Below are 15,000 nucleotides of genomic sequence, written 5' to 3'. Positions count from 1 at the left end.
CGCTTCAGGTCGATGAAGTACGGCATCCTCACTGAGGGGGAGGAGGTCAAAGGTCACATACTGATCACATGACTGCTCACTGACACACAGGGTGCCTCGCCTCACAGACACACACCCACAGACACACAGACACACAGACACACACACACACAGACACACACACACACCATCAGGATCCTGGGAATAAATAAACCTTCTGTGGTGATTTATTAAAGTCACGCGGCCCCACAGACGGGTGGGTGGCCCCTCCCTCTGCTGGGTTCCACCTGAGCCTCGCTGCTAGTTTTAGCCCCCCCCCCCCATCACCGCGAGGAAACCCTGTTGACAGTCGAGCTGCACCTTCACATCCTTCCTTTTAAGGAGAAATGTGGGCGTGGCACTTCGTCTTCTGCAGTGCACCTGTGCAGGTGGACAGACTGATGTCTGTGACAATCAGCGGACCAACACTTTGTTTCCTAAACTTCACTGAGTCAGACGGACTGTTTGATGCCGTCTGATTGGACGACGAACGCTCTTTAACCGAGACTCGTCATTCACTCAGGTAAGAGAAGCCCAGGAGCTCAGGTGACAGCGGGGAGGAAGAACTCCCTTTAACAGGAAGAGACCTCGACCAGAGCAGGACTGCTCACACAGACGCTCCGATTGGCCGATTCCGGACGCGCTGACTCACCGAAGTTGAGGAAGACGAGTTTGGCCTGGATGGACGGACACAGCTTGATGATGAAGGGAATGGAGACGTAGACGAGCAGCAGCCACAACACCACCCTCTTCAGCTTCCCCACCAGACCCAACCTGAGCACAGACATTCAAAATAACTTTATTTAAACCCCGCCCACTCACTGGGACACACAAAAACATCCTGAATGACCCACACGTGACACGTCCAGCGTGACACGTGTGACAGGCGTGCAGCTCGTCTGACACGTCAAGTGTTGACATTCAGTTTGTGACGGGAACACAAACCTGACTGTTTGAACTTCCTGTACATTTGTTTTTATTGTGACTCCAACAATGATTAAAATGTCCTGTTACGGTAACTGAAGCGTCCGCTGACATTAAATACACAATAATCTCTGTGTTATTATGTGACCGGTGATTTTAACAACACAGTGATTAACAGAACGTTTCTGTGGCGTTTATGTCGGCGTCCACCCGTCGACCTGCATCTGACAACGATCGAGCCAAAGACACGAGACATGAAGAAACCCTGGAAGCTGCAAGAAACACAACTCTGAAAATAACGCACACAACATGTGTGAGCAACGCGTGCTCACGTCCACCGTTTAAATAAAGTTTATTCAAGTTTGGAAGCAGCTGCTTTCTCCCAGGACAACATGTGAAGGTGACATCTGAGCCCTGTGTGTGTGTGTGTGTGTGTGTGTGTGTGTGTATAAGCTGATCAGCTGTGTTGGTATTGCTGCTGTAACAGGACGCTGCAGCTGCAGACCTGAATTATTCATTGATGAGTGAGAGTCTGCAGACCTTCAGCTGTCCTGAGAGCAGCACGTGCACACACACACGTGCACACACACACGTGCACACACACACACGTGCACGCACGCACGTGCACACACACACGTGCACACACACACACACAGCTTCTTGTCTGATCGGCTGTAATGATGAACATAAGCAGGAAATCAATGTTTTCATCTACCAACAGCTTCTGAAGCCCCGCCTCTTTAACGTGGACCTCCTCCTCACTTCCTGTCAAGTGTCTCCACAGCTGCATCCTTGTGTTCGTGGCGAGCTGGACTCCCGCTGTAACGCCTGCACGTGTTTCACAGTGACTCCCTTAAAAGTGTGTCAGAGGTCAAAGGTCACCTGTGTTTGAGGCCGAGACGCTGACTCGGCGTCAGGAGGAGAACTTCTTCTTTCACAAGCTGATTCTGCAGGAAGTGATGACACATGGACTCAAACCCGTGACCCACAGCTTTAACACACGTCTGCAGCAGCAGGGTCACTTCCTGTCGCCGTCTGAGCTCAGACGGTGGATCCCGTGTCACTTCCTCTTCTTGTTTGACGTCATCACGTGACAGGTGCCATTTTAGCGCTCGCCTGTGCGTGAGGTCGGTCAGACGCGGTGGCAGTGACCAAGCACTGACCGCGAGGCCGCCGGTGCTCCATCGCTTTAACGAGCCGCCGCCGTGTATGAAAATACGCTGTACAGGTGTGTGACGTCACCGTGGAGATAAAGTGTGTCTGCGTAAGCAAACCAATCAGAAACAGTTCAACGTGTTTTTAATGTTTGTTTTGAAACGATTGACCTGAAAACAGCTGAAAATCATTTTATAGAACAAATGATGACAAAAATATTTTAACCTTTAAACGTTTATTTAAACGTGTCGGATTTTTCTGCCCCGTAAAGTCAATAAAACGCTGTGACGAAGATCTGAGGTTTCAATGTGACCAAACAGCCCAAACGACAGCAGCAACGTCCCAGGATGCACCGGGCCTGACCTGTGCTTCAGGTGACCTCCTGCTGGCGTGCCAGCTGCAGAGATCTAATCAGGATTAAACCAAAGAAGAAGAGTGGACCTGACAGGCCGAGCTGGGGTTAAACAGGGTCTGACACTTTGTTTTTTTGGAGCATTTTCTTTAAATTCCTTCATTAAAGGACGGCTGTGAAGGCGGAGCCTGAGAGCCTTCTTCAGCCCCAGCTGTGATGTGCTGCTGGAGGCGGTCCTACGAAGCTCTGAGCCGCGAGCTGTGACCGAACACTCACCAATAAAGTCAGGATGAAGGCCGACCTGACGACGAAGTGTCAGCGTCATCCTGACAGAGAGAACGTCAGAATCACAGCAGCTTCATGTTTGTTTGTCTCTCAGTGAAGCTGCTGTAGCTGCTGACTTCCTGTGGCTGTAACCAGAGACGACTCAGTTAAACTAAACGTGACGATGATGATGTTGTGACAGCGTGAGCGTGGCAGGTAAATATCTTTGGCATCTCGATGTAAAGTTTCCTGCTGCAGTAAACAAAGAGCAGCTTCAGGCGCTGCTTTATTCAGTCCGACCTGCAGCTTCCAGTCTGACCAGCTCGCCGGCGTCAGTGAAACCAGTCGGACCAGAAATGCCGCCCCACAATCAGAATCCCAGCACGCTGAGGAAATAGCTGACAACCCCGCTCTGATCACGCAGACGGACACTTTTGGTCTCCTCTGTGACGTTTTTTAATAAGCTGTTTATTCAACTCCGTTTTTAAGCATTTTCTATAAAATGTTCTTATTCGAGGTGTAATTTTTAACTTTCCATTTTACTGTTGTTTCTTCTTATTTCTGTTTTACATGTGAGCTGCTTATCATTGTGTATTTGTACCTTTATCACTGTTGACTGTCTCTTCAGCACTGATTCTTCTTAAATGAATAAACTTGAGTGGAAAAGCAGCAAAAACAAATATTTTTTCTATGAAACTGAATTCACTTCACATCACACTGATTTTCATCTAAATAACGCGATGCTTCAGCATCACGAGCACCTGTCCCGCCTCTCACCTCCGGAACGGTTTGGCCATGCTCCCGTCCGCTCCCGGGCCCTGCCGGCCGCCTGCTGCGGGCCCCGCCGCTTCTCTGCCGGTGTGCTGCTTCAGGTCCGGGTCGCTGTCCAGCAGAGTGCCGGTGGTCCCGCTGTCATGCTCCGCTGTCTGCGAGTTGGTCCGCTTACGCATGCCTGGAAACGTGATTGAAAGCGGATGTTAACCGGAGGATACCCCCGTCGTCGGCGGGGAGGAGGCCGCTGCTGTGCGGGTGACGGAGCGCTGAAAGCCGGTGAGCACGGAGCCGAGTCCCCACTGTGCCTGCGCCGAGATCCGCAGAGAGCAGCTGATCTGAAGCAGATCTGCAGCAGCCAACCGCAGCGCAGGTAACACAACCACGTGGGCGCACAGTGACGCGTCCACGGCCTCCGGGGAGCGTCGGAGCAACGACAATCAAAACAAAACCGGTTTATGAGGATTAAAGAAAGAATGAAGAAAAAAGGAAGCACACCGGGCCTTCAGGGGCAGCTCGGAAAGTCAAGAAACGCCCAGAACGACGTGACCAAAGTGAAGCGTGAGAAGCTGTGATCTCTGTGTTGGAATATTTAAGCAGCTTCTATCGTGATTTATTCATTGTATTTCTTTCCAATACACACCACACAGCCAAAAATCACAAACGAAAACATTCATGAATCGACATCAGGACACTGAGTATCAAATAGTAATTAATTAAGTAATTTCCTGATAAGCAGCTGGAGTGATGTGTATTTGATTGGAAGCGTGGATGAAACCCACGATCACCCCAGAAGTTTTGACTTATTTTTGAGGGATTTTGCTGCAGAGAGCTCGTTTTTCCGGTGGAGCTTGAACGCGGTGACGCTAACCCAAGAAGGAGCGGCGGAAAGTGCGTTAAAGGCGGCTTTATGAACTCACACAGCCAGTGAGTCCGGCTCGTCCCGTTCCCCGTTGTCAGAGGCTCCTGTCGGGCTGACGGCTTTATTTTTAGCCGCTGCGCTTACCGGAAGTCACGCTACGGGATAGGACTGAGATCTGACGGTAAATGACGGCTTTCCCGCCCACGGCGACACCAGCACTAGCACGGCTCTGTCTCACCTCTGAGTTGGGCTCAAATGAAGCCGCTTCACCGCATCTCCGACTCTTCCCGAGCTTTTAGGAATCGCAGCTGCCCGCTTCGTGTCGCGGAGTCTGAGGTTTGACCCAACGCGGCTTCCGGAGCTGTGCCTGGAACGGTCACGTGATCAAAACATTGCTTTTACCGCGAACGTGAGCCGCCCGGTGAAGTAGGAGCGCGTCGCGGCCCAACGGAGAGATTAGCCGGGATTCTGCTCGGTTTGCTCGTTTTTGAGGTGCCACGATGTTCTGCGAAAAAGCCATCGAGCTGATCAGAGAGCTGCACCGCATGAGCGACGGACAGCTGCCCGCGTTTAACGTGAGTGATCCCGGCGAAGACCCAGGGCTTCACCCGGTTTTCAGAGGCAGCGGACTCCATTCACAAACCTGATATTTTAATATTTAGCTGCTGCCCAGAGCAGAATAATCGGTCTGTGAGGCATCGCAAACACATCCTCAGTCAGTGCAGACACAGGACTAAACTTCGGCTCAGGTCGGATGATTCAAATACTGACCAACAGACCAATGAGGGGGATTTAAGAAAACGGACTCTGTTGGACAGAATTACGCGCGTCTTAGAGATCTCATCTAAACATGTTTACACATAACGGGCACTGCATTACACGTCGGCTGTTTTAACGACACCGATGTGCAGCCAGCAGCACACAGTTAATATCTAGTTATGTTGGGCTCTTCGTGGTGAATCATTTCCTGCATGTGCTGAATTATCAAAGTGCTGTCAAACTCGTGTGCAGAGTAATAACAAGTCAGTGGTGCTTTGTGGAGGTCTGTGCCTCCACCAGGAGCTGCTCCATCAGGTCACTGAGCCTCACTCACAACTGGTTTGGTTTCTGCGTTTCAGGAGGATGGACTGCGACAGGTGCTGCAGGAGATGGAGGCGCTTTACGAGCAGAACCAGAGTGACGTGTGAGTCCACAGCAGGCTGATCTGTCCAGGTTTCCTCAGGTTTCCCAGGGTCTGAGGGTTTGGATCCAGGTTTCTGTTAACCTGACCATGGCCAGATTACACTTCCCGTGACCCCGCTCCTCCCTCTCATAGCAGGTTTTAAAACCCATGAAATCCGTATCAAATAAACATGAAGCCATGTGAAGCTTTGGGCCTCAGTTTCAGTTTAAAATAATGATACTGGGTCCAAAACCAGCTACAGGTAATGTTACAATAAAAGTAATAAATAATACTGAATGCAATGAAAATTTTATCTCATGAATTAAATAAAATTGTATTTGTACAGCAACAAATTTCCAACAACAGTTGCCTCAGGTAAAGACCCTACAGTAACACAGAGAAACCCCAACAGTCAGCCTTCGATCAGCCACTTTGGCAACAGTGGAGAGAAAAAACTCCCTTTTAACAGGAAGAATCCTCCAGCAGAACCAGGCTCAGGAGGCTGAGGAGTTTGATTCTCCTGAAGCTGGAGCACATCCTCCAGACCTCCTAAAAAGGAGGAACACCACCTGAGTGCTGGTTCAGAGTGTCATGAAGGCCCCGCCCACCCCAAACTGCTCAGCGCGACCCCGTCCAGCATCCTCTCTGGCACCTGAGTGTCGCACAGGCAGGTGCGACTGACGGCATCACTGATCGGCTGATGTTCGTGTGTTTCAGGAACGAGGCGAAGAGCGAAGGTCACGCCGAACTGATTCCCTCCATCAAACTGCGCCACTGCTGCCTGCTGAGGAACCAGCGCTGCGTCACCGCCTACCTGTAACCACACCTGCAGTCATGTGACCGCCTCTCTCTGCCTCACCGTTCTCCTCAATGACCTTTACTGATCTTTGTCGCAGGTACGACCGGCTGCTGAGGATCAGAGCGCTGCGCTGGGAGTACGGCAGCGTGCTGCCCGCCAATGTGCGCTTCCACATGTGTGCAGAGGAGGTGAGTGTGACATCACTTCCTGTGTTTTCTCTCAGGTGATGCTGATGCTCTTTTTATTGGCTGTTGTAAACTTTCACTTTAAAAGCCTGAGTAATTCACTTCAGGGGAGGCTTTTATTGTGAAAGAGGCAGCAGAGCTGTAGCTGTGTGTGTGTGTGTGTGTGTGTGTGTGTGTGTGTTTCAGCTGCAGTGGTTCAGTCAGTATAAGAAGTCTCTGGCCTCCTTCATGCGCTCTCTGGGGGGCGATGAGGGCCTGGACATCACGCAGGACATGAAGCCTCCAAAGAGCCTCTACATCGAGGTGAGACATTTGACCTTTGACCTTTAGCTGCAGCACGACCTCGTAGCACTGACGCCGACATCTTTTTCAGGTGAGGTGTCTGAAGGACCACGGCGAGTTCGAGATTGACGACGGCACGGTGATCCTGCTGAAGAAGAACAGCCAGGTGAGGACGGGATGCCGCTCTTCTTCTTCTTCTGTTTAAAAACATGTGAAATGTTTCAAGTTGTCATGGTAACGTCTCCTCTGTCCTCAGCACTTCCTGCCGCGGTGGAAATGTGAGCAGCTGATTCGTCAGGGCGTCCTGGAGCATGTGGTGTCCTGACGCTGCAGATGTTTCAGCAGCTGGAAAACACCTGCACTCACCTTTATTCTGGGCTCTTCTTCTGATGTGATAATAAATTGTTTTTTCAAGCTCCGCCTACTTTATTTAAAAGCTCACAGTGAAGCTGCAGGATGAACGCTGACTTCTTTCCACTGTATAAAAGTTTACGTGAAGGTTCCTGATGGTTAGAGACAAACACAGTCACATGGCAGGATGCTGTAAACGCACCAAACTTCATCCAGGAGAACAACTGAGATAATCCATCCACAACACGAGGTTAGTCATTAACATACTGCTGCTGGGCTGTAGCTACATTACAAGGGTTTAAAACTGAGCTTTAAAATGAACAGTGGTGATAAAAACAGGCCGACAGCGATCACTGACTGTTTTAGGGGCTTGTTGGAATTAAACAGAACAAGATACAAAACATTTAAACATGTTAAAAACACAACAGCCTTAATAAACAGTTTGGACCCAGAGTTCATATGCATCACTTAAAGACCGGATTAGCAGGCGTATACCATCATGGACACTTCAGAGTGGGCGGAGCCCCATTTCCTCCAGAGCGTCTCAGATTCAACAAGGGGAAAGTTTTCCTCAGACTCTGGTCCATGTGGATATGACATCATGACGTTGGCCAGTGAGTGCACGTCAGCACAGGTGTGGAAGCGTTACCTGTAATCATTCTTTGAAATCAAATAAAATGTTGATGTTCAGGTTCAGCTGATCGAGTTTATCGCTGCGGTGATTGGCTGCAGACGCTCGGCGTCGCCGGGACGTCTGATTAAAAAGATAAAGGTAAGATGACAAAGATAAGACAGCAGAGCTCCGAAGCTTTAACGCCGTGACCGTCGCGTCCTCGTGGCTTTCTGCCACTCCAAACATCGGCCGGCGCTCCTCACAGCTCACACCGGACCATTCAGTTTTATTTCTACAGCATCGGGCGCCAAATCACAACAAAAGTCGCCTCAAGGCGCTGAGGCGGCCGGTTCTGGTCCCCACGCTGCATGTTTGACACCGCAGACTGTCAGTGTTGATCGTTTGAGATAAACCAGCGATTTGCTGTGTGACAGGAAGTGAATCAGCTGGAGGAGGCGGAGTCACAGACATTAAAACTTTATTTCAATGACGCAAAAATAAAAAGTTTCATTATAAACAAAGATAATACTGACACACCGAACGCGTGTGCTCCAGACATCCACCTGCTTCACACAGGTGAGGCCCCGCCCCCTCCCGCTGGGGCCTTCTGCTCTGCGCTGCCATGGTTATGTGGCGAGCGATGCAGGGACGATGTCCCTCAGCAGCTTGTTGAGCGCGCCGACCTTCTCCTCCAGCAGGAAGTTCTTCTTCTCGGCGCGTTTCTGCCGCTGCTCGGTGACCTGCAGCGCCTTCATCAGCTGCGAGTTCTCCACGTACAGGTCCTTCAGCAGTGCGCTCGACTTGGCGTTCCTCGCCAGCTGTGGGAAAAACGGCAACGGGTCAAAGTTCGACCGGACGTTTGTGGATGGCGGAGAAGCGGCGCCAACGCTCACCTGCTCTTTAAGCTGCTCCACCTTTTCCTGCAGGAGCAGACGGACCGCCTTCAGTTTGGTTTCCACGTCCTCCGCCCTCTGCTGCAGCGCCGCCATCGCCTTCTCGTACTGATCCTGAACGCCACACACACACAGGAAGTGACAGTGAGAGGGACGGCCCGCCGCTGCTGCGGGCGGCGGTCGTCATCATTCTCCTCATAAGAGGGTGACCTCTGACCTCTGACCCACCTGCTTCGTGCTGATCTGAGAGCTGCTCTTCTGCTCCTGCTGCCTCAGCTCCTCCTCCAGCTGCAGACTCCTCCTCTGCTCCTCCACCAGCCGCGCCTGCAGCACCTCCGCCCGCTCCCTGCAGCTGTTGTCCTCCTGCTGCTGCCGCAGGTGCTGCGCCTGCGCCACGCTGAGGGCGGCGTCTGCTCGCACCGCCTGCACAGACGACAGTTTTAAACATGGCCGCCGATCAGACATCAGAGCTTTAGTGACCAATCGTTTTTGTCCTCGCAGCGTCCAAATACTCATACGGCGTGTATGTGTGCGCCTTTAAGGACGTACACCGTGTCTGCGATGGACAACAGCGGGCGTGTCCGCGTTCTGAAGTGTTTCTGATGTTATGATGGCGTCGACCGACCCGACCACCGTCAGTTTATTTTTATATTTTTAATGAAATGTAACAAACATTTCACTCTCAACCTGAAAACTGTTCAGAAAGCCTTGAAAATAAATATGGCGTGGTACGCCACACGCCCCCATGAGCGTTTTAAACACGCCCCCGATCATCTGCAGATTTGTGTGTGCAGCGGTGGGCGGAGCTTTACTTCACGTCACAGTTTGATGAAGGACTCGAGCAGCTGTTTCTTTCATTCTACCTGAGCTCAGTGAGTCGGTAATGGCTCCGCCTCTTTGTGTTTCACACTGGGCTGAATGAGCTTGGTGTTCGCTCGCTCTGTGGTAGAGTATCACTTCCTGTTCCTGCTCAAACACACAGTGGTGTTTCTGAGTAGCTTATCTGCTTAGAGGTTTAATTAAAACCTTTTAAATAAATAGTTAGGGCTGGACCAGGTGACCCTGAGTCCTCCCTTAGTTATGCTGCAATAGACGTAGGCTGCCGGGGATTCCCATGATGCATTGAGTTTTTCCTTTCCAGTCACCTTTCTCACTCACTATGTATTAACAGACCTCTCTGTATTGAATCATATCTGTTATTAACCTCTGTCTCTCTTCCACAGCATGTCTTTATCCTGTCTTCCTTCTCTCACCCCAACCAATCACAGCAGATGGCCCCGCCCCTCCCTGAGCCTGGTTCTGCTGGAGGTTTCTTCCTGTTAAAAGGGAGTTTTTCCTTCCCACTATCGCCAAAGTGCTGCTCATAGGGGGTCATATGATTGTTGGGTTTTCTCTGTATCTATGAAGCGCCTTGAGGCGACTTTTGTTGTGATTTTGTGCTGTATAAATAAAATTGAATTGAATTTTACTGCAGGCCTGGTTTTAGTTGCAAACGTTTCCATGATGACGAAGCATTGAAAGAATTTGTACGGAAACAAATTGGTTTCGAATCAGTCAAAGACTCGCTGCAGTTCCTGTTGATAAAACTCTTATCTGATTGGACGCCCTGCAGTCCTGATCCGGGGCACAGACCTGGTCCTGGGCCTGGATCCGGGCCTCCTCCGCCTCACTCAGTCTGCTCTTCAGCTCCTTCTGCTCCTTGCTCAGTTTGTGGACCTTCACATTTTCCACCTGCAGCTCCGAGAGCTGAGCAAACATCGACCAATCAGCTTTAAGAATCTTGAGCAGACCCCGCCCCCCAGCTGCACCTGGACAGTACCTGGTGTTGGAGCTCCTGGTTCTGGACTCTCAGTTTGCAGGTCTCGTCCTGCAGAGTGACAGAGGCCTGCTCCTCCTGCTCCTGCAGCGCCTGTCGGAGCTCCTCCTTCTCCCTCATCAGCTTCCTGACACCGGCCTCCAACTCCTCCACCTGAAACAGGAAGCAGCCAATCAGAACGCTGGGGCCGCAGTCCAGTCATAGTCACCGTGGCGATGTCAGAGGTGGCGGTCTCACCCTGCTCTGAGCCTCCTGCAACTTCCTCTGTAGCTCCGTCACATCCTGGGCGTGGCTGAGTTTCTCCTGACTGATGGCGGCAAGCTGAGAGCGAAGGAGCTCCGCCTCCGCCTCCAGAGACAGCACGCTCTGCTGCAGCTTCTCCACCTGAAGAAAAAAAGGTCTGTGATCACGTGACACAGACTGAGGCTTAAAGCTGGCTAACACTAACGTCCGCTCGACGACCTCGTCCAAACGCCTTCACGCATGGCTGAAAGAGCGTGACGCGGCCTGACCTTTGACCCTGAGGGTTAAACCTGCCCTGCGTTAAAGCTGCAGCTGTTCGTTTCCTTGTTTTTCACATTTAACGTCTGCGATATCGACCTTTGTATTTCGCTCATCGGCGTCTCTCAGCAGCTTGGCCTTGTCCTCCTCCACCCATCGCAGCTTCAGAGTCACGGCGCTGAGCTCCGCCTCCAGCACCGGCTGGCGCTCCAGCTGAGAATAACGCACAGCGAGGTGAGTGTCCTTGTTGACCTCTGAGCTGGGATCCTGCACAGTTTTAATTCAGAACCTCCTACCTTCTCCTTGGAGGCGCTAAGCTCCGCCTCCAGCAGCTGCTTCTCCTGTGTCCAGGACGCCTGCAGCTGCAGCTTCTCCCGCTCGTGCTGCAGCGCTGCGTCCTGCAGCTGCCGCACCTGAAACAGCAGAAACCGTTCACACCCTGGGGTCTCCGCGCTGCCGTAGCCGAGTGACGACACCTCGCCACCGGTAAAATCTAAAGTGAAACGAGTGAAGAAAAAACAAAAGCAACGAGTGTGAGCATCATCGACGCTCAGCTTACCGCCACATGCTCCTCCTCCTGCTCCTTAGAAACCGTCGCTAGGCGCTCGTGCAGCATACGGACTGATTCCTGGTCTCCACGGAGACGGGTGCTGAGCTCAGCGTTGTCGGTGCTCAGCTGCAGGTTCCTGCTGCTCAGGTCCAGAACCTCCTCACGATATCTGGAGTTCTGCACACATCATCATCATCATCATCATCATCATCATCATCATCTGGATTTCTAAAACCTGAACCAGACACATCCTGGTTCGGAGAATCAGTGTAATCGGATTACATTTAAAGTACTAAACCATGAGCGACACAGACAAACGTGTTTGTGAAATCAGGAGGAATCTGAGTGCAGACGCGTCACAAACACCTTAAATCAGCAGATATTTCAGTGGAGTCTGGTCAGCGCTCACCTCTCTGTGCAGCCGCTCTTCTTCTTCTCTGCTTCTCTCGTGTTCTCGCTCCATCTCCTCCAGTTTCCTCCTGCAGGAGGAGAAGACGCCGTCATGTGGCTCTGCAGCATCACATTTAACATTAAAGGGCGACAACATGAGAAGGATGTCGATCCTGCGCTGAGACCAGAGGACAGTGAACCGGGTAGAGCTCATCACGGCCCATCGTCACCTTTAGCCAATCAGATGACAGCAGGTTCTGCCTGCACACCTGCGCAGCCTCAGGCGTGAGCTGCAGCTGCAGCAGCAGCGCTCACCTCTTCTTGGTAACCTCGTCCTCCATCTTGCGGACTTCCTGCTGCAGGGCGCCGAGTCTCTCCTGGAGCGCTGCGTTCTCTGATCGGACCTCCTCCAGCTGAGTCCTGCGGCCCAAAACACAGAATCAGAACCGCGCTCTGCACCTCAGACAAACGCAGCGTCGTGATTGGACAGCAGCTCAGCCAGCGCTGTGAACACGCGCTACATTCATAAAGCGATGCACAAACGGATCAGCTGATCTGCAAACGCGCTGCGGTCGGAGGAGGCGGCTCAGAAACCAGAGGAAGCACCTGCACAGGTGGGCGGGGCTTCGTCTGGTTTCACAAACCGAGAGCACAGAGGCTCCACGCATCATCATCATCATCATCGTCGTCAATCAGAACAGACTTGAATTATGAAGAAAGAATTTAAGGAAAGACAAAAGGACAGGAGGAGGGCGGAGTCAGTGATAAGTATTTTCATGCATTTAGATGATGTCATTCGGTTAGCGATGGGGTGAAGGGTCAGTCTGCAGCAGTGCATTGTGGGTCAGGCAGACGGAGGTTAGTCTCCGGTCCGGCTCATGCTCCACAAACCTGCGTGCACCGGCCGGCTCCACCAGCTCCTCCAGAGCCAGAACCAGCTCCTCCAGCTCCAGCAGCTGCTTCGTCATCTTCTTCTTCTCCCTCTCCAAGTCTTCCTCCGCCGTCCTCTGCCGGCTCTCGGAGTCCCGCAGAGCGGTCTGCAGCTGCAGGAGCTGCTCGCTGCTCGCCGGCTCGACCTGACCCGTCTTGGCGTTGAGCTGCTTGCGGAGCTCCAGGACGAGGTCGGCGGTGTCGTTGAGCTGGGAGCTGAGGTCTCGGAGGTGGTCTCTGAGAGAAGAGATCTCCTCCTCCATCTCCACGATCTGGGTGGAGAGCTGGTCGGTGAGCCGGATGTAGGTCCCGTTCTCCTGGCTCAGACGCCACACCTCCTCCTTCTCCTCCGCCAGGCTGGACCGCAGCAGCGAGGTCCGGCTCTGCTCCTGCTCCAGAGCCTCCTGCAGGGTCTCCTCGCCGCTCCTCCTCCGGTGCAGCTCCTCGGAGACGCCGTCCAGCTGCAGCTGCAGGTGGTCCACGGCCATGGCCTGCTCCTTCAGGTCCTGGATCAGCCGGGCGCGGTCCGTCTTCAGAGAGTCCAGTTCGGCCGCGAGTCTGGAAACGGACTCAGCTTTGCTCCTGAGCGCCTCCTGCAGGTTCTCCAGCTCCGCCCTGAGGGAGGAGACCGTGTGCTCGCGGGCTCGGAGCTGAGCCTGTTGCTGGGCGACGGTGCAGGAGAGCCGGCTGCAGCTTCCTGCCGCCTCCTCTCTGTCCCGCAGGAGGCAGGTGGACGCAGCCTGCAGCTCCTCCAGCTCAGCCTTCGTGTGGGACACCTGGACCTGAAACTCCTCCTCCCTGCTCCTCGCTAGCAGCAGCTCCGCCTCCGCCGAGCTCTTCTCCGAGGCCAGGCGTTTGTTCAGAAGCTCCTGAGACTCCAAGAAGGCGATGCTCTCCTCCAGCTGCGCGCAGGCCTCCTCCAGCCGAGCCTCCAGCTCCCCGCTCCGCCTGTAAGACGCCTCCAGCTCCTCCTTCAAATTGGCCTCTGATTGGCTGGACGCCCGCAGGACATCCTGCAAACCGGAGACTTGCTCTTTCAGGAGCCGGACCTCTTCCTCTTGCCGTTCCTCCGTGCTCCTCTTCTCTTCCCGGGCTCGCTCCTCACTGCACAGTTTCTCCTGCTCCGCCTGCACGAGCCTCCTCTCCCAGAATCCTCTCTGCTCCTGCAGCCGCCGGCGTTCCTGGTGGAGCTGGTGCAGGAGGCGGCGCTGAGCTTCACCGTGCTGCATCTTCATCTGAGCGAGCTGCTGCTCTGACTCCTCCCTGCTCCAGGAGACGCAAAACCAGCCAAGCGTCCACAATTCAACATGCACCAACAACAACAACAACAACAACAACGTTCCTATAGAAACGTGTCGGTTCATTTTATTTTGAAAAAACAGGAACTCAGAGCACCTAAGCCAGGGGTCTGCAACCTTTAACACCCAAAGAGCCGTTTGGAGCCGGTTTCCACGCAAAAGAAAACTCTGGGAGCCGCAAACACTTTTTGACATCTAAAATGAAGATAACTGTATATACTGTTTTTACCTTTATGCTTTGTGTGAACAACTAAAGTAAGTAAGTAAAGTTTATTTATTAAGCACTTTTCACAGACAGGCAGTCACAAAGCGCTGTACACAAATATTAAAATAAACAATCAACAGACATTATACACAATGTAAAAGATCAAATGTAAATAATGTGAAGAATATAAAATACGTAGATCAACAAAAGGCTTGTTTGAAAAGTTTTTAACTGCTTTTTAAAAGAATCCACAACAACTAAGGTGTGTTGCTTATGAACTCCATGAAGTGCTGCAGAGAAAATTACATTTATTTATGTAATGAACACATTTTGAACTCTTAAAGAAATATAACAAAAGGAAAGCTGAACTAAAATGATCCAGCAAACAAAAACTGTTGTGAGCCACCAGATATTTGCAAAATTCTGCCTAAATATGTATTTTACCTGGTTAATGTGTGCGGTGGGGCGTGGTCTGCAGCACCGCTGCAGGGGAGGCGGACGCACCTGAGCGGCACCCGCAATCACGCCGCGCTGCCTTTACGTCTGCGCTCTCTCTGCTGTTGTTGGTGTGTGTCGGGCTGTGAGCTGCAAAGCTACAGCCGGCTGTGTGCGTACAGCAACCGTGTGTGAAAAGTGGTCAATAAAGAGAAAAGCGTGTTCATGCAAACATCGTCGGGTC

General features: G+C 52.2%; 3 protein-coding genes across 7 annotated transcripts in view; 1 reads left to right on the top strand and 2 right to left on the bottom strand.

Annotated features, from left to right (window-relative positions):
• Positions 1–4,715, bottom strand: part of abhd12 (abhydrolase domain containing 12, lysophospholipase) — a 10,948-nt gene extending 6,233 nt beyond the window's left edge. Inside the window, exons 1-4 of one of the 3 annotated variants that reach the window (XM_087849885.1) lie at positions 4,585–4,715; positions 3,491–3,665; positions 671–792; positions 1–31 (exon numbers count right to left, since the gene is read on the bottom strand). The exon at positions 1–31 is cut by the window's left edge and continues 75 nt beyond it. In XM_087849885.1, the coding sequence (XP_087706011.1) occupies positions 1–31; positions 671–792; positions 3,491–3,663 (326 nt within the window). In that variant the 5' untranslated portion in view covers positions 3,664–3,665; positions 4,585–4,715. The other 2 variants (XM_087849887.1, XM_087849886.1) reach the window with 2 other exon arrangements.
• On the top strand, positions 4,327–7,220 carry gins1 (GINS complex subunit 1 (Psf1 homolog)). The gene is made up of 7 exons (XM_087849888.1): positions 4,327–4,921; positions 5,465–5,529; positions 6,226–6,324; positions 6,405–6,495; positions 6,679–6,795; positions 6,866–6,940; positions 7,031–7,220. Exons 1-7 carry the CDS (start codon positions 4,847–4,849, stop codon positions 7,097–7,099), a joined length of 591 nt encoding a protein of 196 aa, XP_087706014.1. The 5' UTR covers positions 4,327–4,846; the 3' UTR covers positions 7,100–7,220.
• A 222-nt stretch (positions 7,221–7,442) lies between these two features.
• The window catches only part of ninl (ninein-like), a 24,950-nt gene continuing 17,392 nt past the window's right edge, over positions 7,443–15,000 (bottom strand). The window contains exons 14-25 of one of the 3 annotated variants that reach the window (XM_087849883.1): positions 12,780–14,081; positions 12,204–12,308; positions 11,908–11,977; positions 11,508–11,675; positions 11,245–11,361; positions 11,048–11,161; positions 10,685–10,831; positions 10,451–10,600; positions 10,264–10,377; positions 8,860–9,054; positions 8,632–8,745; positions 7,443–8,556 (exon numbers count right to left, since the gene is read on the bottom strand). In XM_087849883.1, coding sequence (XP_087706009.1) covers positions 8,365–8,556; positions 8,632–8,745; positions 8,860–9,054; positions 10,264–10,377; positions 10,451–10,600; positions 10,685–10,831; positions 11,048–11,161; positions 11,245–11,361; positions 11,508–11,675; positions 11,908–11,977; positions 12,204–12,308; positions 12,780–14,081 — 2,788 coding nt within the window. In that variant the 3' untranslated portion in view covers positions 7,443–8,364. The remainder of the gene's footprint in view (positions 8,557–8,631; positions 8,746–8,859; positions 9,055–10,263; positions 10,378–10,450; positions 10,601–10,684; positions 10,832–11,047; positions 11,162–11,244; positions 11,362–11,507; positions 11,676–11,907; positions 11,978–12,203; positions 12,309–12,779; positions 14,082–15,000) is intronic. The other 2 variants (XM_087849882.1, XM_087849884.1) reach the window with 2 other exon arrangements.

The sequence above is a fragment of the Neolamprologus brichardi genome, chromosome 13, assembly GCF_056152115.1.
Source record: "Neolamprologus brichardi isolate AB-2024 chromosome 13, ASM5615211v1, whole genome shotgun sequence".
Classification (NCBI taxonomy): Eukaryota; Metazoa; Chordata; class Actinopteri; order Cichliformes; family Cichlidae; genus Neolamprologus; species Neolamprologus brichardi.
The sequence above is the reverse complement of the archived record's forward strand: the minus strand, read 5'-3'. Positions and strand labels throughout refer to the sequence as shown.